Source organism: Pleurodeles waltl, chromosome 11, assembly GCF_031143425.1.
Source record: "Pleurodeles waltl isolate 20211129_DDA chromosome 11, aPleWal1.hap1.20221129, whole genome shotgun sequence".
Lineage (NCBI taxonomy): Eukaryota > Metazoa > Chordata > Amphibia > Caudata > Salamandridae > Pleurodeles > Pleurodeles waltl.
In genome coordinates this window covers 240379170-240405141 of record NC_090450.1, presented here as the reverse complement: position 1 = coordinate 240405141, position 25972 = coordinate 240379170, and the positions used below count along the sequence as shown (strand labels likewise).

The following is a 25972-nucleotide window of genomic DNA, read 5'->3' as shown; positions in this document are numbered from 1 at the left end:
TCTGAACCTACTGTGCATAGCCTATTAAAAAAGGGCTTTGCATACTGGACAGAGTGAGAAGTGCTGTCAGAAGGCCATGTTTCATGCCTCTGGGATTGTGTTGCAGGGGGAATCACTGAAGGATGGTATAACAGGCAGATGTCATTGTCAAAAGCTGCTCCTTAAGCCGTCCTAGCAACACAGCTTTCTGAGTACTTTGAGTACTGAGAGACAAATACCAGATTCAAGCAATGTTCAAAGGCAGTGTGCTCTGTCTGCTAGGCAAAGCTGCGTACCATCCTATTGGTGGGTACTAGGGGCCGGAGTAGCTGGCACAAGGCACTGCTAAATCCAACACTCTGTACCAACTGGGGATTTGGTTATAGAGAGCACAGGATCAGGAGTAGTGGTCTCAGGTATACCTAAAAGTCATGTTGGGTGCCCGGCAGACACTGATGAAGGGGACAGTTGGCAGTAAGGACAAGTGAAACAGATACAGGGTATCCCCAGAGGATATTAGGAGAGTGATAGCAGGTATCAGTAACCTGAGCCACTGAGCACAACCACAAGCTGTGCCTAGTGCTCTGACGGAAGGTGTGCATCTGGTCCTCACACGGGGGAGTTTGCCTATGTTAAAGTGTATGTGTGTGATTTCTAATTTTGAAAAGTTTGCAACTTTTTAAGAATTGCAGAGATTTAGAGGGACACCAATAAATACATTTATGAATATAGTACTAAAGCTAATCAAGTGCACACACCTCATTTGTTAGTTTGGTTGCACTCATTCATGTTGTAATCAATGATCCTTCCTTTGTAAGTAGCAGTCAGGTAGCCAGTTTGGGCTAGGATAGAGGTTGTAGATTCATTTAAAAGATTGCAGAGCAAGTTACAAGTTACATAATAAGGAAACCCCACCAGGAGCAGCATCCTCTTTGCTCAGCCCACTCTCTCTAACTGTCACACTCCTCCAGTCACTCACCAACATTCCGTGACATCACACACTGGCTGAGCAGAGTAGAGAACAATGGAGGTGTGCACAGAATGCATTACAAGCATAGCAGATTATAACAATACACACCTTGTTCTGTGCATACACCATGGTTGCATCGTAGGGTCCCTTTTCAGATTGAAGGTCGCCCAATTCTAATTTTTGGACAAGCATTCCTCCAGAAGAGACAGTTATCTATAAAAAATTGAAATGCTATGCTGATTATCGTATTTTTCTGTAAATTATTACAGATGTGACAAATGTGAAGAGGTGGTGAACTTAATGGATTCATTTGCAGTTTGAAAATGAACTGCAATTAAACATTCACATTTTAAATACTACCATAAATTAGAAAGGTGCACTACACTTGATGCCTGGTGAGATTAATGAAATTTATAGGTACATGGTTATAGTATTTTTAATATAGAACCAAAATGTGTCAACTCACTGAACAAACAATTGACTTGCACTTCACTTCCAAACGGTAGAGTATCTATGTACCTTTACAAAGCCAGTTGCTATTTTTATTATTAGCAGCCATACTTTGAATACATTTATGAGCTTTTAAATATATCCAACTCCGTTTTTCAATCAGCTTATTTTTAGGTGTGGCTAAAGACAGCTTATGCTTTTATCATGACCACTTTTTAGATCAGCGCAGATGAGTATTTTTCTTTCAAAAGCAAATTTTGGACTTGTCTTCTTATGGAATAATTTAATTGTGGTGCATGAACTGTGAAATGTCTGTGCACTCCAATGGAAGGCCTTTGCTACTGTATTTTTTACTCTGCTGGGAACATCAGTGTCCACCACATATCCCAGCCGAGCGCTTGAAGTTCTACTTGGCCCTAATGTTTGTGAGGGCAACAATGCAGTTCAAGGCTTAGGTCTGACTTCTTTTGGGCTCTGGTCGCTGTGCAAAAATTAAAGTACTTCTAACCACAACAGAATCTTCATGCCTCCGATTGGCTAGAGCCATTGGTCACTGCCTTCAATTTTGCTTTGACTATTGTAAGGTCAGAATGAATATAACCTTAATTTTCTATGTAAACATGCCCATAAAACAGGTTTTCCATTGTATCAAAAAGGTGTTGTGTCCAAGACTAGCATAGTAGCGCCTTTAGTAGTTAGGTATGCAACAGGCACTACACCGCCGTTTTTAAAAGTCATGCCACAAGGGGGAAGCGGATAGGTTTAATCATCTGCCATGAGTCATCATGGAGCAATGCACGGGTTCTTGAATCAAGAAGGGAACACGAAGAGCAGACCAAGCTGCGGCTTACGCTACCCTAGTCTGGCCAGTCATTTGTTTGCAGAGGAGCATACTTTTGGATGCAGCAGTAATAAACAGAGGCATTGGGGATACCCTGAATCAAGATTTAGGGGGTCATTCTAACTTCGACGGGCGGCGGAGGCCGCCCGCCGAAGTTCCCCCACCAAAATACCGCTCCGCGGTCTAAAGACCGCGGAGGGTATTCTGGGATTTGCCCTGGGCTGGCGGGCGGCCGCCAAAAGGCAGCCCGCCAGCCCAGGGCAAATCAACCTTCCCACGAGGACGCCGGCTCAGAATTGAGCCGGCGTAGTGGGAAGGTGCGACGGGTGCTGTTGCACCCGTCGCGTATTTCATAGTCTGCATAGCAGACACTGAAATACTGAGTGGGGCCTTCTTACGGGGGCCCCTGCAGTGCCCATGCCATTGGCATGGGCACTGCAGGGGCCCCCAGGGGCCCCGCGGCACCCCCTACCGCCATCCTGTTCCTGGCGGGAGACCCGCCAGGAACAGGATGGCGGTAGGGGGTGTCAGAATCCCCATGGCGGCGGAGCGCGCTCCGCCGCCATGGAGGATTCTGCAGGGCAGCGGGAAACCGGCGGGAGACCGCCGGTTTCCCGCATCTGACCGCGGCAGAACCGCCGCGGTCAGAATGCCATTAGGAGCACCGCCAGCCTGTTGGCGGTGCTCCCGTGGTCGGTGACCCTGGCGGTCACCGACCGCCAGGGTCAGAATGACCCCCTTAATGTCGAAATTTATGATTGCCTTGGAATGTCTCATTCATGGGACGAATCTTTGGGCCCCTTTCCTCCGCGTCATCCCACTTTATAACAAACTGTCAACTGTACGGGAGAGGCTGTTTTGCAGGCTTTGCTATGTATGCCCATAGAGGCTCTACATCACTGTCTTTCTAAAGAAAATAATTTCTCCCAATCATGGAAAGAGTGCCCCGCGACCAATGGCAGGGGAACAAAGAGGAGGGGACAGTATGGTGAAATGTTTTGGCAGACAGTGGTGGCAAACCAGAAAGAGGTACTGGAAAAGCCACTATTTTCTACTGTAATGTGCCATTGCATGCAAACTCGGGAACCAAATTGCCAGGCATGTTGGCTTTTGCCTCTGCTGGTTTACAGCTCAATAATGTTCCGGTTTGTTTTTTAGACCACTTTCGTCTGAGAGGACTGTGATGCTCAGTTGGCTCACACAAGTGCAGCAGATAGATAACCATGAATCAGTGATATTTTGAGATTTATCAACCATAATAGTTCTCTACTACTTGCCAGAGGAAGAAAACATTTTTACGCATAACCTCCAATTATAGAGGCCCGAAAGGAGAAAGGCAGTCAAAATGACCCCTATCCACCCCAATAGAAAACGTCATGTCGGCCTTTAGATAAATGTTAACTCATGTATAGCTTTGGGAACTAAAGAAATTAAGTGAACAGAAAAGGTTAACAAACACTTTGGTTTGTCTTATCCTTTGTGACATTACTATGACACGCCGTATTTTTTTACGTCACTGGGTAGGAAGTTAGCCAATGATGTACATATCAGGAGGGCACAGTACACAAACATACCACTCTTGGCTCCTCAGACTTTTCCAGGACTGTAATCAGGCATGTAGTGAGAACATATGTACCTAAAGAAAATAATAATTACATGTGAAAAATTAAGCACACAGGAAAATGAGAAAAATGAGCTGAGACATGAAATGACCTGCTCTAAATGAGAGAAAAACAGGGATTTTTTTTTTTTTTAATTATTTTTATTAAGCATATGTGAGCAGGTATGAAATTAAGGTATCGAAATTACAAATTATGATTACGAAATATTCATAAAGATCAATACAGTGCAACAATTTTTGCTGAGTTTTGTTACACTTCTTTTACATAGTAATAATAATCTAATATTTCGTGAAGTCATGGTAATTCATTGTACTTTGGATTTGGATTCAATTTTGGATCAAGCTGAGGAAGGAGAAGTCTTTTCCCATACAGAATGATACTTCTGAGTATCCCCGATTCTTTGTGCATACACAAGTTTTTTAGATTGGTCTATTCTCATTTTCTTTTCCCAGAGATCATATATGATGGAGTTTGGGGGGGTGGGGAGGGGTGTCTCCCTTTGTTGTAACATCAGGGATTTTGCAATCAATATTGCAATAAAGAAGTATTGCTTTAAGTGTTTGGAAAGCCCATGATGGTTAGATATGCCAAAAAGTGCCCCTATCGGTTCTGGTGTTAAGGATACCCGAAGTCTTATACTGATTGATTGGAAAATTTGGACCCAAAAATTATTGATAACAGGGCAAAGATAACAGACATGATGGCAATTCCCAACATCACAATGGCATCGGAAGCAGTTGCTTGAAATTGATGGAGCCATCTTATTAAGTAGCACAGGAGTATAGCAGAGCAACCACTTTACGAAAAATGACATTCTTTTAAAATTTGCACCTCTTAAAGCTTTGAAGGAATAATTATTAGAATGTGTTCAGGTCTGGGGATCAATCACACAAGCTGTTGCAGCTGGTATCCTGCTTAGCGCAGGAAGGAGAACTTTAGCTGGCAATTCTTCTAGAAGAATACTATCCCAGTTACCGACTCCTGTCCATTTCTGAACCCACATGGCTTGTGTAATTCTGAAAGATAGTGATTTGGCTGAATACTTGCCTACAGAACCCACTGATTGTATGAAATGAAGTATCTGAAAATAAGAAAAGCTTATGCGTGCTGGAATAGCTGGATTGGTAATTTGGAGTTGCGCCCATGATATGACACTACCCCCTACTAGAAAATCCTGGAGCTTTCCAAGCCCCAGATTTTCCCAATCGTTTAGAGCTTTGGTAGCGAGAGGAAGCCCAAATGAAACAGCTTTTCTTAGGGAGATAGTTAGATGGTAATGAGTAAAGTGATAGATTTGTTGGAGTTCAGCACCTCTGGACCAGAGAAGGTGTGGGATATGATATCTAGTACGTTTCAGGAGCCATGGCTTTTTAAGAAAATTAGATAGCTGAATGATATTTTCAAGAAGCATCTGTTTCAAAGAGAAGTTCGAATCAACATGGTATGTAGAAGCAGCTCTTACAATCGAACCTATGTAGGTTGCCCCATAATATTTTTTTTAATGGGGTAAAGCTAGGCCTACGTCCTCTATAGTCAGCTGGGACTGTCTCCAGCTGAGCACGAGGTTTTTTATTTGACCAAATAAATTCACGTAGCATTACATTAAGATCCTTGAAAAAAACTTTTGGGAAGCCTTGATCATAACGTTAGAAAATATAAATGAAAATAAGGGTAGTATCATCATTTTGATCAAGGTAATGCGGCCAATTATTGTTAAAGGTGAATTCTGCCATTTGAGCTTAAGAGCCTGTGTTTCTTAGGAGTGGGGAGATAATTCATTGAATAAAGACATATTTTGAGTAACATAGATGACAACATATCTGATAAGGTGGGGAGTCCAGTAATTCATTTGCATCTCGACTGGCAAGATTGTATCTTGAGTATTAAAAAGAAATGCCTCAGATTTTGATTTATTAATCTGATAGCCTCCCAAATTGGAAAACGCTTGGATTTTGCTGAAGGCCTTCTCAATATTCTGTGATTCGGCCACAAGGTACAAAATTGCATCATCCGCAAAAAGTTTTAGCTTGGGCGCACCTGGCATCGGAGGTTTTATAGAGTTATCCTGCCTCAAATCAGAAGCCAATAGTTCAATAAAGAGAGTGAAGAGGACCGGGGACAAAGGGCATCCCTGCCGGGTCCCACGCCATATCGAAACCTTACGGACTACTCGTGAATTGACTAAGATTTTGGCCTCCGCCCATTGGTAAAGGTTTGAGAAAAAATGTACTATTTTATTAGGGTTATTAGCGTTTTCCGCATCAAGCATTATTACAGCTGCTTTGATTTTATTCGTAGACTATTAGTCAATTGCCTGGAGCAGGAAGTTTGTGATAGCGGAGATAAATCTTCCCATGAGAAACCCACACTGACCATGGTGGATAAGACCCTGAGCTACGGGTGTAATGCGGGCTGTCCAAATTTTCATAAGGATCTTATAGTCATTATTAAGAAGGGTAATAGTGCAATAAGAATCCTTTTTTCACTAGGCTTGTCTTTCTTAAGGAAGCTGACTATGACTGCCTGGTTAAATGAACTAGGTACTTTTTATCTATTAAGTATTGCATGAAAGAGTGCGACTAGGATCGCTCTAATCTGCTCAGACAGAATTTTGTACAATTCCACTGGAGGACCATCTTCCAAACTGATTCAAGGTATTTGTTAATGAGCTTGTCGCATGTAGCTGTCTCTGGAGTATAAAGATTTGTGTAGTGAGCTACAAACACATTTCCTATCTCCTTGGCCTGATCCAGCATGTGCCCCTGGGACTCGTCAAAAAAGGATTTGATTAAAGAAGCATTCTGATTTTTTTTAATGTAGAGCACCAGAAATGTACCTACATGCTCACTCTCTTCGTAGTATTGATGAAAACATGTATTATGATTAACAATCTCTTGTTCTAAGAAAAAATTATTCAACTGGATTTTTGCATCATAGAGGCGAATCCATGACTTGTGATCGCTAAGTGACTTATGCAGGCGCATGGAGTGATTGAGTTCCTGTTGGAGGCTGTTTACTTTTTTTTTTTGAAGCTATGGCTTCCTCTCTAATATGTGCCTTGCATGACTCCCAGATAGCAGAGATAGAAGTAGTTGCTTCATTTCTAGTTAGAAACTCAGCAACTGATACTTTCAGAGCAGAGATCCAGCCTTGATTGGTAAATAAGAATTTGTCTAAAGACCACCTGGGCCTTTCTGGATGTTGATCAGAGGAAGATAGTGGAACCAGTGGAACGGAGTGATCTGAAAAGGGGTTAGATATTATGTCTGAGCCGATCTGCCCCAAGAATGAGATACTAAGAAAAAAACAAACAAAAAAAATGATGCCAAATTAAACCTTTTTGAAAAACAGGTATAACATTGATCTTGTGGATGGTCCAGCCGCCAGGGATCCTGCAGAGCCAAATCGCGGATAAATTTTGTCAAAAATCGTTAGGCTTGCGGCATGTTTTGTGAATGATTTTTGCTGGAGGCATCGGGATTCATGTCTTGGATTATATTAACGTCGCCTCTGACTACCAAGAGGCCAGAAAGTGTAATCAAAAGCTCGTAGAGGCTTTGCAGAGAGGTAATTTTGTTTTCTATGGGACCATAGAAGTTTGTAATATGCATTAGCTGCCTTCCTATCTTGAGCTAACTACTATCTTTCTTGAGGATCACAATGGACCTCGAGAACTTCTCCTTGGAAGTACTGAATGAACAGAACTGCCACCCCACAAAAGGCTGCGCTAGCAGAGGCAAAAAAGGAATGAGAAAAGAAGTTAGATATGATAGGACAGTTTGCCTGTTGTTTATAATAAGTTTCCTGCAGTAGAATCACCTGGGCCTGAGAGGATCTTAACCACTGAAATATTGCTCTAAATTTATGTGAATTATTCAGCCCATTGACATTACATTAAACAATTTTGAAAAACCTAGAGGAGTACGTACTGGTTTGACTATCAATCGTTTGGTAGGAAGATGAGCATTTTTAAGAGCCTGTTGGCACTGGGCCTGACCTTACAGCCTATTAATGACAGTACAAAGCATATCCTTAATAACTTTTATCCTTAACATACCATGTTTCCTCAGCACAATCATTCTAGACCATGAATTTCCAATTTCCTTGTATTTGTGACCTGCTCTTTTCACCCACCCTAGTGCAGGGACCCAGTCGCCAAGTGCTCCCACACCCACCCACGAAAACAGGGCCTACCCATCATAGCCTCGTCCTCCCAGTGTCCCCAAATCCCCCCAGTATCATACCCCCTAAACCCCTGATAGGAGTGTACTGACATGGCACCAATTGGGTCTGTGTCTGGAGAAGATAGCAAGTGTATGCCGGTGAGAATATATACAAAATAGACACTACAATGAAGATACAAACAAAAGAGAAAAAGAAGGAAATTGAGCTATTAAAGCCACAGAACAAGCCTTCCCTTGCCTAGCACCTAGTAACTTCTTGCCTTGCTCTTAAAATTTCCCTCGGACCTATATTACTTCTAGAGGGAAACAAGGAAGTCTTTTGCCCGTAGAACACTTAAGAAAAATATGAGCCTTGCCCTTAAGAAAAACATTCAATTTTGCAAGTTGCAGTACTTCACAGCATTGACACGCTGTAGATACAGACATGTCAGAGAAGACCTGTAAGGTGAAGTCGCTTTCTACTTTGAACATTTTGTTTTAATAGCTTGAGATATAGGGGGTGATTCTAACCTTGGCGGACGGCGGAGGCCGTCCGCCAAGGTACCGCCGTGAAATGACCGCACCGCGGTCAAAAGACCGCGGCGGCCATTTAAACATTTCCTCTGGGCCGGCGGGCGCTCTCCGAAAGAGCGCCCGCCGGCCCAGAGGAAATGCCCCTGCAACGAGGACGCCGGCTCAGAATTGAGCCGGCGTAGTTGCAGGGGTGCGACGGGTGCAGTTGCACCCGTCGCGTATTTCAGTGTCTGCAAGGCAGACACTGAAATACTTTGCGGGGCCCTCTTAAGGGGGCCCCTGCTGTGCCCATACCATTGGCATGGGCACGGCAGGGGCCCCCAGGGGCCCCGCGGCACCCCCTACCGCCATCCTGTTCATGGCGGGTTTCCCGCCATGAACAGGATGGCGGTAGGGGCTGTCAGAATCCTCATGGCGGCGGAGCGCGCTCCGCCGCCATGAAGGATTCCCCCGAGCAGCGGTAAGTCGGCGGGAGCCCGCCGACTTGCCGCTTCTGACCGCGGCTGAACCGCCGCGGTCAGAATGCTCGTGGGAGCACCGCCAGCCTGTTGGCGGTGCTCCCGTGGTCGGTGGCCCTGGCGGCCACCGGCCGCCAGGGTCAGAATGACCCCCATAATCTGTTCCTTTATCCTGCAATCACCAAAATTGACCAAGATAGTACGTGGATATTTGGAATTCTGGGACCGTGCTGATGGACGGAACTCTAAGAGCCAGCATAATGGTAAGGTCTGGAAAGGATGTGGTCTTGTCAGGAAGAATGTACTTATTGATCAAGTCTGTTATCACTTTTGCAACTGAGGATGCAGCTTCTAGCTATTCAGGGATTCCAATGAATCTCAAATTAGAACGTCTAGATCGATTTTTGATATCATCCAGTTTAATTTGGAGTTCCTCAAGATCAGCCTGGGTCTGACTTGCCACCTTTGCACGTTCAAGGTGAGCATCTTCATGGTCAGAGACCCTCTGTTCCACAAGGGAGATGTCTGACGTCAAATGCGATAGATCGGAATTGAGTTGGGCTAGCTGAGCATTGTTTTTCTTATGGGCCTCTTTATGAGATACTTTTAGGTCAAGTAACTCCCATAAAATATGATTCAGCATGGTCTCAACTGCTGGACTAGACGGAGTGGCCGATATTGCCAGGTGTAGAGAATTCGAGATCAGAACGGAGTTGTCATCCCTGTTGTCATTCCTGTTATCCCTATCAGATGATAGGTCTGATGCCAGGGGAGAAGGATCGTAAGAGACTGATGCGATTGGTGCTGCTAAGCTGTTGGTAGTTTGATTATTTAGTCCTTTCTCAGCAACGGTGGAACTCTTCTCTTTTTCGTCCCCTTTGTTACTAGATACTGAAAACAAGGGATAGGAGGGCTTTCCTATAGGCTGCACCTCCACAAGAGATGGAGCAGGAGGTGCAGAGTTCTCCATATTTGTAATGAAAAGTTTCATCCCATTGTCGACAGAAAGAAAGGGAGACTCCTGCCCCTCATTAGAGCTGAAAAGGGTGATGGTGGACCCAGACTTGACAGTAGCCAGGTCATCCCTATCTCTTGTTGAGTTGCGCAGGATACTTTGCTAGAGGCAGTGGCATAAGTGTCCTAGAGGCGTATGTCTTATTCTGGGGATTTCCCATACGGTCCGTATGGTCCTTTTATAAACCCGGTTTCTGATTTCTTGACAATAAAAGAGTCATACTTTTCACTCGTTTGGCTTTCAGAGATTTGCCGGTTGCATGGGTTTTAGCTGAAGCATTTCGGGTAACGCGTTTCATACTGCCCAGAATAAGTGTTAAAGGGGGAGCCGAAAGGAAGCCAAGGTGTAACAGGCCGCATCTGTGCTACACAGACCGCTTCTGCTCCTGCCCTGGGTTCTTACTCCACCTCAGGAACTGCCTACAGCAGGACCGGAGGCTGCTACACCCCTATATGGTCCTTGATCCTTAGCCCTTGGCCCTTGGAGGGAGGCAATAGTGCAGCTAGTTAAGAAGTTTTCAAGCTTCTGATATCATCGTTGACATGCTGACTTACTGTTTCACTGCCACTATGCTGGAGTCATAAAGTGCGATCTGCCACTGGAGGGGGGGCGGAGCTGGGCATTAAATGTGTCTCTCTAGAGATTTCTCACTGATTTACTGAAGGGACTAAAGTGTCTTGCGTGCTCTCTGATTCCCTTTGAGCGGTGTGATCCTTAGTGCCAATATACCAAAGTCATACATTTGCAATCTGACGCTGAATGCGCCTCTCTAGAGATTGTCTTTCCTCTCTTAGCCCTTGGAGGCAGGCGATGGGGCAGTTAGTTTGAAAGTTCGCAAGCCTCTAGTAGCCTATCAATTTTTCAACTAATATATACTAATGTGTGACACTAGTATAAAACCAAAGAGCAGTGTCGCTTTTTTTTATTGTTTCTTTTTTTTTTACTTTGCTTGCTGCTGCCCGTTGCTGATTTACTGACGATCCTGCAGTTATTTTTTACATGGTCTTCGAGGCCCTTCAATGCTCTAAAAAATTCGATCCTTTAGCACCAATATGCCAGGGTTGTAGGTTTGTAACCCAGAATTAGTTGTGCCTCTCTTGAGATAATTTTTTCTCCCCCCCCTCGCATGTGGTAAAGGTACCTCCTCTTCACCCTCCATCTCCTTGGTGTACCCTCCATCTGCCCATTACCTGCTGCTTAAATCCGACTTGCAGCTGTGCCGCTATGCAACTCCAGCATCATGAAGGTGGAAGGAAAGTCGGGCCAGTTCCTAGCTTCGTGCTGTGGGTGTGTTCTGCACTGTTCTGGCCCCACCCCCAGATTAGTCGACCGCCTCTACCATTGCCTCCTCACCCGTTACCACCGCCGTGCTGTGATTTCTTGCTCTGCTCCGCACTATTTTGGTGCTCTCTTAGCCGACCGCTTCCTCCTCCGTGGCTTTCATCACCTCCTCCGTCGGGCGCGGTTCGCAGCGTAGAATCGCCATATGGACCTGGCAGTGCTGCGCTTCAGCTCACCGATTGGCCATCTTGCCTCTGACCCGGACACAAACTCAGTCACCGAGCATGATGGGAACTCCACGTAACCCCCAGGGGATTTTAAAAATGAATCCAAATCAAATTCTATGCCTTCATCTCAAGGCAGTGCAGCCTTGATTTCAAGTAACCAAACTTGAGAAAGTTACTGGCATGGTAAAGGTAGAGTGGTGAAAAAGTGAACATTTTGTCTTTCTGAGCATTAACCACCATAGGTTCGGCTATTTACAATCAGAGATGAAGGCAAGACCTCTTAAGGTTCCCTAGGATTTTGCTTCAGCAAGTTGGTCATGCCCAGACAAAACCTACCAGTGATGCAAATCATGAAACACAAAGAAATAACAAAATGTAGTGCAGTATCGCATTACACAAAATAGACTAACTACGATAGGTTATCTCAGAGAGGAGTTTCTGTTCATTATTGAATGGGCAGTTGTGATAGATGGGGCTCTCATTCAAAGGAAACCTAGGATGCTGGGTGTTTGGGTATCTTGCAAAGGTGCTTGGTGGTGCCCCATTGAAAAGTAGGTCCCACAATGCCAGATTTATATACCAATTTGGTACTACAGATTAAGGCCTACACCGCTATGCACTGCTTCCATTTAGACCAGTCACCAAAACAAATGTCCTTTTTTCTCCGTGGAGGGATTCCTGCTTGGTCATAAATTGTAGCACCAGGAAGTATTATGTTGTTAGGCCTGAAAATTATTTTCAACAATTCCTTACCTATAGATGATTTTCTCTCTTGGTAGAAAATCACGGTCTCCTCCTGTGGATGGGAAAACAGGTATGTTTCTCTACAAACCTGCTTCCTCAATCTATTCTAAAGACGAGTCAGACATACCCGGCATTATCTGATTGCTCTGTTATCATCACACCCTCTGTCATATGGGAGGATTCTGTATCTTGTACAAAGCAGAAGGAAAAGTATAATCCACACAGAAGACAAGAGCCATACAGAGGGCTATCACAGTAATATATAGGAGGGCCTTTTGTGCCTTAAACACACACAGTTCATGTTGATTTGCCTCTGTTTTTCGGTGCACGTCATGCTATTGAGTCAGTCTACTAGTATCGCATGGTCCTTTTGAAAGGACTAAAATGTCATCACCCTGACTAGCCAATGCTGACTTCTAGGGGCTGACAATTGTAATTCTTCTTACTTTACTCTATATCACTGATGATTGGCTGCTGGATAGCTAACAATGTAGTACTTCTCTTTTTAGGCAACAGACTGCTGGAGAATGACTATCTTGAATCTCTTTCCTTCTGTCTCTAGGTTATGCCGTAAGGTTGGTTAACGATGCAAGCCTTTACGCTTGATGCCCACCACTTGCAAAGTTCACCGGCCTGGCTGGAATAACTAACACTCATTTGTGAGAACCAATGGCTGATCATGGGAAGATCTACAAGAGGGAACCCTGCTCTTGGCTTACAGCATTATGGCATATCAAATTCATATAATTTAGCTAATGGCAGTGAAGGGTACATCATATTATATCCATCAAACCATATGTATAAAACATTAATAAATACATGCCTTTACTGAGTTTTGGGAGTATTAGCTTAACAGAGTTGCTACAAAAATGAAATGGTTGGTATGGTTTATAAGGTCCACAGCCTGGAGACCTCAGAACAGAACAATATTCTGTTTGCCCAGCACAAAGGCATGGGCTAAGCAGAACTGGATCTATCTTTTGCCTCATGACACCAAAATAAGGCACTTTTACACATAAGTTGGCTACAAGTTTACCAAGACTTATGCGTGTGACACTTGCTTTAAAACCTAACTGTACCCTGCAACTCTAAAGTACCTGACTGACAACATGCTGTCCGTTCTAAATATACTACATAAATAAATAGGGCGGGAATTGTCATGACCTAATGATACCCATGACAATCTCGGGAAAAAAACAGGACTAAACTTCCATCTAAGATTTAAAAATGTGCGTATAAGTGTAAGATAGTTAGGGTACAGTAGAGATCAGATACATTTCTTACGATGAGAATCTCTTCTTCTAAATGGGAAAGCTGCATAGATAGCTGTAGAGGAAGGGTTATACACAAGCCCTCCAACACTGAAGCTCTCCTACCATAAGACCACTGGGTGCCCACCTAAAAGACAGATACATTTCAATGTCTAGTAGGTGGTCCTTCAATGCATCTTCCCAAGGTTGACAGTGAAGCAAGAGTTTGTGTTTTTTTTAAAAGGCAAATCATGGAGCGGAGTGCCTTTAGAGAGGATCATCCACGCCCCATACAGTAATGACTGAAGTATGGAAGAGGATGAGGAGATAATGTCTTTATTGATTAGAGTTGCTCTCTCATATTTGTAAATGTGTCGTGCAATTTTCTGAGTCTACCTCAGGTACATAACATGGATGGCATCCTGGTTTACTCACTAGATGAGGCAATGGATCAGATTCCAATGCTTGACAAAATGTAAATTAAACGCTAAACATCTGCTTGAAATACACTGATGAATGACCCATTATTCCCAATCTAACGTTAATCATCTAAGGCGTCATTCTGTCATACAGGTAACACTAACAAGTGGTCTCCATCGCTTTAAAAAAATCACAAAACATCACTTTAATGTATGACAATACCTTAAATGATGCATGACTCGATAAAACATAAAGAGAGATACCCAAATTAGAATCATATGGAGGGATGGAAATCTGATGAACATGGCCACCTTGCCTGATCTGGAGGAGGCAAGGTTCTCTTGCCTTATCCTACCAGGAGGCTCCACTTGCAATATTTCACCAGAGGATTTCCACCTGACTTTGTGTCCTATAATACCATGAATACACTGCAATATTTATAATAACCCAAGCTGATGAACTGCAATTGCTTTCTCATGGGGAGAACCTACCTGGCATGCCTGGCCACATGAGACTGCAGTGGATTTCGACATGCACTCAGACTACTGCTGTGTGACATCTGTTCTCTGTGGGTATTCATTCTTCCTGGGATGTTGAAAGAATGCTAACAACTCATTGCTATTTGCAGTTCCACTCAATTGCTTCTCCAGCTATTTTTGCCTTTATCTGGGGGACCAGAACTCAAAAGCAACACATTGGAGGTGAATGCTGCAGCATAAAAACATTGATCTTGACCTCGGTCACTGGTGAGAGTGGATCAGAATGGTCTGCACTAAACAATGTTACTACTCTAGTTTCTGCTACCATTGTCAGATCAGGGAGTCACATAGTCACAATCTGTCATTAGCTTTAATTCTTCTAGGTGTGCTTCTGAATATATGACTAATGCTTGGTGCACACTGTGTGGCAGGAACCAAGCTATACCTTGTTGATGAGCTCTAACCAGAGCGAAACCAGTCCTAGGGTTTCTGTGTTCCAGTTCACATAGGACCTGACCTGTCTGATTTTTACCTGACTGGGTCCAAGCTGGTGTGGCATGGTGTACAAAATCACTATGGACCGGAATGTAGTCTCAGTATTTACCAGTGGCTGAGATTAATTCAAGCATCCCATCTATCATTTCTTGTATACTTCAACATTACACAATTAAGCACTCTATGTAATCCTCCTGTTTAGATGTACACTTACATTGTCTCACATCTGCTTAAGTGATCGCTTCCTGCCTAACGTCTGACAGTCTATGTCACCAGAGTAAGTACAGGGCACTTACAGGTGTTTACTGACAGACAGGAATCAGTTGCAACTGCCCAATCTGAGATAGGGAAGGTTGTAACTAGGGGCCTGATTTAGACCAAGTGGATGGAATATTCTATCACAAACGTGACGAATATACTGTTCGCCGTATTACAATCCCCATAGGATACCATGTGATTGTAATACGGCATATGGGATATCCGTCATGTTTGTGTCAGAGTACTCCATCTGCCAAGTCTTAATTCAGGCACTATGGGGGTCATTCTGACCTCGGCGGTAAAAGGCGCTTACCGCCGGTCAGAAGACCGCCATAACACCGCTGCGGCCGCGGAAAGCCGCCACGGTCATTCTGACCCACAACGGCCAAACCTCCAAAAATCCGACCTCCACTGCAGGCCGCCACATCAGCGGGCAGCGATAAACTGGAGATGACCAAACCTCCACCGTCACGCCAACAGAAAAACGCCCATGCCATTACGACCCACGAATCAACACGGCGGGCTTTCCAACGCGGTATTCCATTGGCGGTACACACCGCCGCGGTCAAAATACACACACAGCACCAAAACACAGGCACATTGGACAATTACAAATACACACACCTGATACACATACACAACCCACTCCCACACAATCAATCAACTATAAAACACACCCCCACATCACCCACAAACCCCTACGACCACAATTACTGAGAGAAGGAGAGAGAGACACAGCAGACAATCAATAGCAATACACACTGAGGCACACTACACCATCACACACACCACATAGTAGCACAAAGCACCACACACCAACATACTCATCATCACATACACCACCCCACACCTCACCCACACCACCCCATGGCACCCCAAAGGCACCCACGCTTTTCGGACCAAGAACTCCGGGTCATGGTGGAGGAAATCCTAAGAGTGGAACCCCAGCTCTTCGGCTCACAGGTGCAGCACACCAGTATAGCTAGGAAGGCAGAGCTATGGCAGCGGATCGTGGACAGGGTCAACGCGGTGGGACAGCATCCCAGGAATAGGGAGGACATCCGCAAACGATGGAACGACCTACGGGGGAAGGTCCGATCGATGGTCTCCAGGCACAACATCGCGGTCCAGAAGACTGGCGGCGGACCCCCACCCACCCCTCCCGAATTTACATCATGGGAGCAAGAGGTCTTCAACATCCTGCATCCTCAGGGCCTCGCAGGAGTAGCCGGAGGAATGGACTCTGGTAAGTCCAATCTCAACTACTAGATCCCCCCCACCCCACCAGCATGCCAACCCACACCCCCACCCTCACCCCCAACCCCCCAGCACACATCCTCCCTGACAATGTCTCACCAGCACAACCCACCCATCCCAACACCAACTCATGCATGCCAACACAATCCATGGACACCCATCACCCAAGCATGACCACTGCACTTACCCCCCCCCCCCCACTAACTACCCTCACAACACCTCCCTCAAGGGAATGCCTGCACTGGGGGACGAGGGCACCCATAACACGCACGCTATTGCACACACAGAAACAATAACCAAACTCTCTTACCCCATGCAGGACCCGAACGCCAAAACACCAGCCAGGAGGGTCCAGAAATGTCCATCCCACCCCCGGAACAGGCCCACAGTGAGGACAGCAGCTCTGTCGACACTGAACCTGATGACCAGCCCGGACCATCGGGGACCTCTGAGCAGTCGGTTCCCCTCACCCAGACACAGGCCACACCAGACGCGACCTCCTCTGCTAACACCAGTACAGCTCCCACCCAGCGGGCCCATGCCTCTGTCTCTAGGACACGTCAATCAGTGGTGTGTCTGCCACTACAGGGCACCCAGGCTAACCCAATACCCCAACAACAACAGGGACCTGGGGGCAGTGGGAGCGGGCACACCGTCCAGGAGACAGAGGCCGGGGGAAACCGGGCAGCTCGGAGGGCTGCTGTGCGACAGGGGGGGAGGAGAGGCCCAGGGAACCCACTCTCCAAGAGGCCCTCACCACCATCATGGGGGCCTACCACCACTCCCAAGAGACGATGGCGACGGTACTGGTCAGGTTCACGGAGATCCAGGCACAGCAGGAGGAACGCTACATGGGGTTCAGGGAGGAGCTGAGAATCATCGGGACCGCAATGGGGACCATCGTCCTGGCCCTCAACAGGATAGAAGACGCGTTGCGGGACCATGTGGCACCACACAGGGCCCCTGTCACTAGCCCGGACCAGGAACAGCCTACCACCTCCGCCGGCGCTAGTGGACAGGAGGCCCCAACACCACGGCAGGCCACCAGAACCCCACCTCCTGCTGAAGAACAACCACCCCGTAAGAGGAGCCTGAGATCCAAAAAAAAAAAGAGTAGGATGTCAAGACCCCCGCCAGCAGGACATACCCCCTGAACTCTTCCCACTGTCCCACATTGCCACCCTGCCCAACCATGAACTGCCTCTGCTCCATCCTTCCACAGGCAAAAGGACAATGCACCTGTGAGACTGAGAACTGGACTCTGCCATGGACATTACTCCACCCCCACCCATCACCCTTATAATCACATGTACCAATATCTAGCCCTGTAAATAAATCACATATTGCACACAAATCAGTTTGGAGTCATGCTGTATTATTAGCAAATGTATTACATATTACTGTTCAATATCTGTTCTGTCAATTAGTGATGACAACATACCAATGTCAATACGCTGTAGTTCATGGGCAAACCAAGCAGAAGTCAGGCACTGAGTCATACAGCACTGAGAAGGGAAGGGAAAAACAAAAATTACCCAAAAAGATCTGGTGGGAACTACAGAAAGTACAGATGCAGGAGGCTAGAACCAATTGTGAAATGGCGTAGGTGATTCTTACCTGGGTGTTACTGGAAATACTGTTGTATCACTCTGTCCCTATTGTCTGTGTCGTCCTCTGAGTCTTCCTCCTCTTCACTCTCCACATGCTCCACGGCTTCTACAACACCACCATCTGGACCATCCTCCTGCAGGAAAGGCACCTGGCGTCGCAAAGCCAGGTTGTGAAGCATACAGCATGCCACGATGATATGGCACACCTTCTTTGGTGAGTACATTAGGGATCCACCTGTCATATGCAGGCACCTAAACCTGGCCTTCAGGAGGCCAAAGGTTCGCTCAATCACCCTCCTAGTACGCCCATTGGCCTCATTGTACCGTTCCTCTGCCCTTGTCCGGGGATTCCTCACTGGGGTCAATAGCCACGGCAGGTTGGGGTAACCAGAGTCACCTATTAGCCACACACGTTGTCTCTGTAGCTGCTCCATCACATAGGGGATGCTGCTATTTCGCATCACATACGCGTCATGCACTGACCCTGGGAACTTGGCATTTACATGGGAGATGTACTGGTCAGCCAAACAGACCACCTGGACATTCATCGAATGATAACTTTTTCTGTTTCGGTACACCTGCTCATCGTCTTTTGGGGGTACCAAAGCCACATGGGTCCCATCAATGGCACCAATGATGTTGGGGATATGTCCAAGGGCATAGAAATCACCCTTCACTGTAGGCAAGTCACCCTCCTCTGGGAAAATGATGTAGCTCCGCATGAGTTTCATCAGGGCAGACAACACTCTGCTCAAAATCTTAGAAAACATAGGCTGAGACATTCCAGATGACATGGCCACTGTGGTCTGGAATGACCCACTGGCCAAAAAATGGAGGACTGACAAAACCTGCACCAGAGGGGGAATCCCTGTGGGTTGGCGGATGGGGGACATCAGGGCTGGCTCCAGCTGGGCACACAGTTCATGGATAGTGGCACGGTCAAGTCTGTATCGAAGTAATATATGGCGCTCTTCCATTGTCGACAGGTCCACCATCGGTCGGTACACGCGAGGATTCCTCCTTCTCATCGCAAGTCCCAGCGGACGGTGCCTAGGAAGGACAACATGGAGCACAGAGTCAGCCAAACCACAGGTACGTACAGACAGCTTGCACAGTTAAAGAATGGCAATGGGTTGAAAGGCGTGTATGTGTGGCAATGCAAGGCCTAGGCCTGTGTGTCGCAGTCAAAATTAAGCCATGTAGGCCCTTGAAATGGCGGCTGCCTGACCTGTGCAGTGGGACAATGGGATGTGAGGTCAATGCGCTGGCGGGGCACACCATGGCGGTAGGCGGTCGAAGACCGCGGCGCAAAGCCGCATTGGTTAACATTGAAGCCTATGGGTTTCAGGAGCCAATGACGAAGTGCGCCGGCGGTCGCGGTACGCACCGCCGCGGTACGCACCGCCGCGGGCGTGACCGCCATTTTCTATCTGCTTAATCACTCGAGACCTGATCATCCACAGGAGAGGACCTATACTGCAAGTGCTGCTGTGACCTCGGTCTGGAAGATACAATGGCTGCTGCGACTGGGGAAAGGGCCCCTGCCTTCACGTCTGAAGAGTTGGAGAAGCTCGTGGATGGGGTCCTCCCCCAATATGCGCTACTCTACGGTCCTCCAGACCAACAAGTGAGTACACCGGGTGCACATGGAATGGGCTATGCCTGTGTAGATTGGGGTGGATGTAAGTTGGTGGGGTGGGGGGCGAATGAGGAGTGCAACGCCCGACAGATGAGAGCATGTGCCATATGGCAAAGTTGGTGGGGGGGGCCAATCACATCTAACATGCAGGTCATTCATGATTTCCTCCTTTCCACCCTGTACATGTCAAATAGGTCAGCGCCCATCAGAAGATCGAGATTTGGCGTGCCATCGCCAAGGAAGTCCGGAACTTGGGGGTCCACAACAGACGGGGCACCCACTGCTGCAAGAGGTGGGAGGACATCCGCCGCGGAACAAGGAAGACCGCAGAAACACTGCTGGGGATGGCCTCCCAACCTAGGAGGGGTGCCAGTCGCACCATGACCCCCCTGATGTCCCGGATCCTGGCGGTGGCCTACCCTGAATTGGATGGGCGCTTTAAGACATCACAGCAGACACAAGGGGGTGAGTATCAGCACATTCTCCTATCTTTCTGCGCAGTGGAGGCGTTGGGTGGGGGAGGAGGGCTGTGGGTGACATTAGGCCAGGGCGCTTTCTGTAGTGTAGTCCTCTCCCTTAGGCATGGCCCTGTGCCCCCGGCCCCCACCTCGGTAGGGTGACAAGTACAGCCATTGAAGGTCCAGCATCTCCCATGTGCGCGTTTGACGTCTCTTGGCCTGTTGTCTTAGTCAGTAGTACTGAGTAGTGTACCCCGAATGCGCGGCTTAGTGCATTAGGCACCTGTGTCTGTCCTCTCCGCCAACGGTGTTGACATTGCATGCACTCAACCTGGTCTTCTTTTTTCTCCCCCCACCCTTTCTCTTCATCTTCTTGTGCATGTGTGCATTAGCATCATCAGGCGGAGGAGATTTGGCATCGGAGCACGAGGGAGCTGCAGGACACAAGGCCCCGGTGGGCCCAGGAACAGACACCGAGGGCACCAGTGATCCGGAGGGCGAGGGGAGCACCACGACGGGGACCGCTGGTGAGAGCAGCGAAAGCGACACGTCCTCGGATGGGAGCTCCCTAGGGGTGGCGGCAACATCCGTGCCCCCCGCCTCTACAGGTACAACCGCCACCCAGCGCACCAGCCCCGCCCTCCCAGCAGCCCCTCAGTCTTCGCTCCGTGCCGGTTCGCCCAGGAAGGCGCGCGTCTCCTTCGCCCCAGGCACCTCAGCCCCTGCCCCTGTTGCCCCTGCTGCCCTCAGTGCGGAGCTCATTGACCTGGTAAGGACGCTCATTGTTGGGCAGACGACCCTTTTGAATGCCATCCAGGGTGTGCAAAGGGAGGTGCAACAGAGCAATGCGTACCTGGAGGGCATTCATTCGGGTCAGGCTGCCCATCAACGAGCGTTCACTGCTCTGGCCTCAGCACTGACGGCAGCCATTGTCCCTGTTTCCAGCCTCCCTCTTCTTACTGCCTCCAGCCTTTCTCTGTCTCCTGTTCCTCAGCCTATCCCATCCACACCATCAGACCAGCCTGCACACACCTCAACACCCAAGAGCAGCTCATCCAAACACAAGCACCACAGATCCCACAAACACTCACCCAAGCAACACCCAGATGCAGACATGCCAACAGCCACTGCCACCCCTGTGTCCCCCTCCTCCTCGTCTCCCTCCTCCCTCCCTGTGACGTCTACACTCACACCTGCATGCACCCCAACATCAGCCAGTGCTTCCATCACCACCTCACCCTCCAGTACAGTCCACACTCGTGCAGTCACCACCCCCACTGCCATTTACACGTCCCCTGTGTCCTCTCCCACTGTGTCTGTCACCCCCTCTTCCAAGACACACAAACGCAGGCAGACACCCACCCAACAGCCATCCACCTCACGACAGCCTACAGCACCAGCACCTTCACCCAATGACAGCACACCTGACTCTCCTACAACCACCTCCTCTACCTCCACTTCCATCTCCACTTCTCCTACCCTTTACCTTGGCCCTAAAAAACTTTTCCTGGCTAACCTTAACCTCTTTCCCCCCGATGAGCTCCCCCATCCATCTTCAAAGAGTCCCAAGAGCACCGCAGCCACCACCAGCCCAGCTTCGGGTGTCACTGTTGTGCCTGGGTTCTGGAGCCCACCCTTTGCCAGCAGTGACACATCGATCAGCAGCAAGGACACGTCCAGCCCCCCCCCCCGGCAAGAGGACCCGCAAAAACAAGGGCCGCCGTGCGAGGACCGACAGGGCTGCCCCCAAGGAGCAATGTGCGGCCACTTCACCACCCACACCATCTAGGGGAGGCAAGGGCCCGAGAGCCCCATCAAAGGAGCGGAAGGGCAGCAGGAGCGCGGAGAAGGTGGACCCCACATGCCACATCCCAGCTGGGAAGGAGGACACTAAGGAGGCCAGGAGTCCGTCCCCGAAGGGTCCAGAAACGTCACGGTCTGAGGGCGACTGAGCAGGGAGTCCAGGCCAGGTCTGGCTCCCTTGACCTGCTGGATGAGCACCGCTGAACAGGGCCCGCGGTGCAGAAGAGCACCGCTGAACAGGGCCCGCCGTGGAGTAGAGCACTGCTGAACAGGGCCCGCGGTGCAGAAGAGCACCGCTGAACAGGGCCCGCCGTGGAGATAGGCACCGCTGAACAGGGCCCGCGGTGCAGAAGAGCACCGCTGAACAGGGCCCGCCGTGGAGTAGAGCACCGCTGAACAGGGCCCGCGGTGCAGAAGAGCACCGCTGAACAGGGCCCGCCGTGGAGATAGGCACCGCTGAACAGGGCCCGGGGTGCAGAAGAGCACCGCTGAACAGGGCCCGCCGTGGAGATAGGCACCGCTGAACAGGGCCCGCGGTGCAGAAGAGCACCGCTGAACAGGGCCCCGCCGTGGAGATAGGCACCGCTGAACAGGGCCCGCGGTGAAGAAGAGCACCGCTGAACAGGGCCCGCGGTGAAGAAGAGCACCGCTGAACAGGGCCCGCGGTGCAGAAGAGCACCGCTGAACAGGGCCCGCGGTGGAGAAGAGCACCGCTGAACAGGGCCCGCGGTGCAGAAGAGCACCGCTGAACAGGGCCCGCTGTGGAGAAGAGCACCGCTGAATAGGGCCCCGCCGTGGAGAAGAGCACCGCTGAACAGGGCCCCGCCGTGGAGAAGAGCACCGCTGAACAGGGCCCCGCCGTGGAGAAGAGCACCGCTGAACAGGGCCCGCCATCTCAAGCACCGCTCCGCTGGGCCCTTCCTGTCAAGCACCGCCGAACAGGGCACCGCCGTCTCAAACACCGCTCCGCTGGGCCCTTCATCTCAAGCACCGCTCCGCTGGGCACCGCCATCTCAAGCACCGCTCCGCTGGGCCCTTCCTCTCAAGCACCGCTCCGCTGGGCCCCGCCATCTCAAGCACCGCTCCGCTGGGCCCTTCCTCTCAAGCACCGCTACGCTGGGCACCGCCGTCTCAAGCACCGCTCCGCTGGGCCCTTCATCTCAAGCACTGCTCCGCTGGGCCCTTCCTCTCAAGCACCGCTCCGCTGGGCCCTTCCTCTCAAGCACCGCTCCGCTGGGCACCGCCGTCTCAAGCACCGCTCCGCTGGGCCATTCCTCTCAAGCACCGCTCCGCTGGGCCATTCCTCTCAAGCACCGCTCCGCTGGGCCCTTCCTCTCAAGCACCGCTCCGCTGGGCACCGCCGTCTCAAGCACCGCTCCGCTGGGCCATTCCTCTCAAGCACCGCTACGCTGGGCACCGCCGTCTCAAGCACCGCTCCGCTGGGCCCTTCATCTCAAGCACCGCTCCGCTGGGCCCTTCCTCTCAAGCACCGCTCCGCTGGGCCCTTCCTCTCAAGCACCGCTCCGCTGGGCACCGCCGTCTCAAGCACCGCTCCGCTGGGCCCTTCCTCTCAAGCACCGCTCCGCTGGGCACCGCCGTCTCAAGCACCGCTCCGCTGGGCCATTCCTCTCAAGCACCGCTACGCTGGGCACCGCCGTCTCAAGCACCGCTCCGCTGGGCCCTTCCTCTCAGGCACCGCTCCGCTGGGCCCTTCCTCTCAAGCACCGCTCCGCTGGGCACCGCCATCTCAAGCACCGCTCCGCTGGGCCCTTCCTCTCAAGCACCGCTCCGCTGGGCACCGCCGTCTCAAGCACCGCTCCGCTGGGCCATTCTTCTCAAGCACCGCTACGCTGGGCACCGCCATCTCAAGCACCGCTCCGCTGGGCCCTTCATCTCAAGCACCGCTCCGCTGGGCCCTTCCTCTCAAGCACCGCTCCGCTGGGCCCTTCCTCTCAAGCACCGCTCCGCTGGGCCCCGCCATCTCAAGCACCGCTCCGCTGGGCCCTTCCTCTCAAGCACCGCTACGCTGGGCACCGCCGTCTCAAGCACCGCTCCGCTGGGCCCTTCATCTCAAGCACTGCTCCGCTGGGCCCTTCCTCTCAAGCACCGCTCCGCTGGGCCCTTCCTCTCAAGCACCGCTCCGCTGGGCACCGCCGTCTCAAGCACCGCTCCGCTGGGCCATTCCTCTCAAGCACCGCTACGCTGGGCACCGCCATCTCAAGCACCGCTCCGCTGGGCCATTCCTCTCAAGCACCGCTACGCTGGGCACCGCCATCTCAAGCACCGCTCCGCTGGGCCCTTCATCTCAAGCACCGCTCCGCTGGGCCCTTCCTCTCAAGCACCGCTCCGCTGGGCCCTTCCTCTCAAGCACCGCTCCGCTGGGCCCCGCCATCTCAAGCACCGCTCCGCTGGGCCCTTCCTCTCAAGCACCGCTACGCTGGGCACCGCCGTCTCAAGCACCGCTCCGCTGGGCCCTTCATCTCAAGCACTGCTCCGCTGGGCCCTTCCTCTCAAGCACCGCTCCGCTGGGCCCTTCCTCTCAAGCACCGCTCCGCTGGGCACCGCCGTCTCAAGCACCGCTCCGCTGGGCCATTCCTCTCAAGCACCGCTACGCTGGGCACCGCCGTCTCAAGCACCGCTCCGCTGGGCCCTTCCTCTCAGGCACCGCTCCGCTGGGCCCTTCCTCTCAAGCACCGCTCCGCTGGGCACCGCCATCTCAAGCACCGCTCCGCTGGGCCCTTCCTCTCAAGCACCGCTCCGCTGGGCACCGCCGTCTCAAGCACCGCTCCGCTGGGCACTTCCTCTCAAGCACCGCTCCGCTGGGCACCGCCATCTCAAGCCCCGCTCCGCTGGGCACCGCCGTCTCAAGCACCGTTTATGGTTCACTGTGCCCACCATGCCTCCTCCTTGACCAGTGGAGACTGTCATCCACCTGATGGACTGTGGCTTTGCACTCCCCAGGATGGTCCAGTGGGCAGCCCACCCACTGTAGAGACATTGAGAGACTGTGGCTTTGCACTCCCCAGGATGGTCCAGTGGGCAGCCCACCCAATGTAGAGACATTGAGAGACTGTGGCTTTGCACTCCCCAGGATGGTCCAGTGGGCATGGTGGCTCCTCGTGGATCTGGCGTCGTGGACTCATGTGGCTGTGGTGCCCCCCCCTTCCCTTCCCCCTGAGGTGCCTGTAGTTTTTACATCTGATGCCCCTGCAGTGTTCTCTCCAAAGGACTCAGGTCTCCTGTGTGGGCTTTGCCCTTATTTCTCAAGACTTTGGCCCACGGACATGCTGAATTCGTAGGATGTGCAGGACTTGGTACTTCAGTTATACACTTATGTGTATGTCATTAGTTTTGTTGTGAATATCTTTCATGGTTGTACGATAATTTTATGGAGCTTTTTGGTACATAAATATTTATTCAAAATTTGATTATGTCCTAGCATTTTTCAGGGGTGTTTGGGTGGTGTCACTGTGACTTGGTGCTCTGCATTGGTGAGTACATAGTTGGGGGGGGGGGGGTCGCATATGTGTGTGCCCGTAACCTTTCGTCCTCCCCCTCCCGTGTGTCGTAGGTGCAGTACTCACCGTTGTCGTCTGCGCCGGACTTCGTACTCGTGGTAGATGAGAAGGTAGACGAGAGCAGGTAGGATGTTTAATTCGGGTTCCATGCTGTCCTCCTTCCTCCTGGAGTGCGTAGTGGTGAGCGTTTTCCCGTCCGTAGTCTGTTTCCGCCGTGTTTTTATCGGCGGTGCTCCCGCCCTGGAAAAGGTGGCGTATTGGTGAGTTGGAATAGTGTGGGCGGTACATTGTCTGCCGCCTGTCTGTTGCCGGTGACCGCCGCGCTGTTTGTTTGTACCGCCGTGGCGGTCGGAGTGTTAAGGTGGCTGTAATCCCATTTTTTTTACCGCCAGCCTGTTGGCGGGTTGGCCGCCGCTTTAACACCGACCGCCAGGGTTAGAATCACCCCCTATGTCTGATGTATGAGTGTGTGCCTGATGTGCTGTTACGAGAGTTACTGGT

At 50.1% G+C, this 25972-nt stretch overlaps 1 protein-coding gene across 1 annotated transcript in view; it reads right to left on the bottom strand.

The window, feature by feature from the left end:
* LOC138265615 (dehydrogenase/reductase SDR family member 12-like) overlaps positions 1 to 25972 on the bottom strand; it is a 190377-nt gene that overhangs the window by 79506 nt on the left and 84899 nt on the right. The window contains exons 6-7 of the mRNA XM_069213482.1: positions 3815 to 3876; positions 1058 to 1162 (exon numbers count right to left, since the gene is read on the bottom strand). Coding sequence (XP_069069583.1) covers positions 1058 to 1162; positions 3815 to 3876 — 167 coding nt within the window. The remainder of the gene's footprint in view (positions 1 to 1057; positions 1163 to 3814; positions 3877 to 25972) is intronic.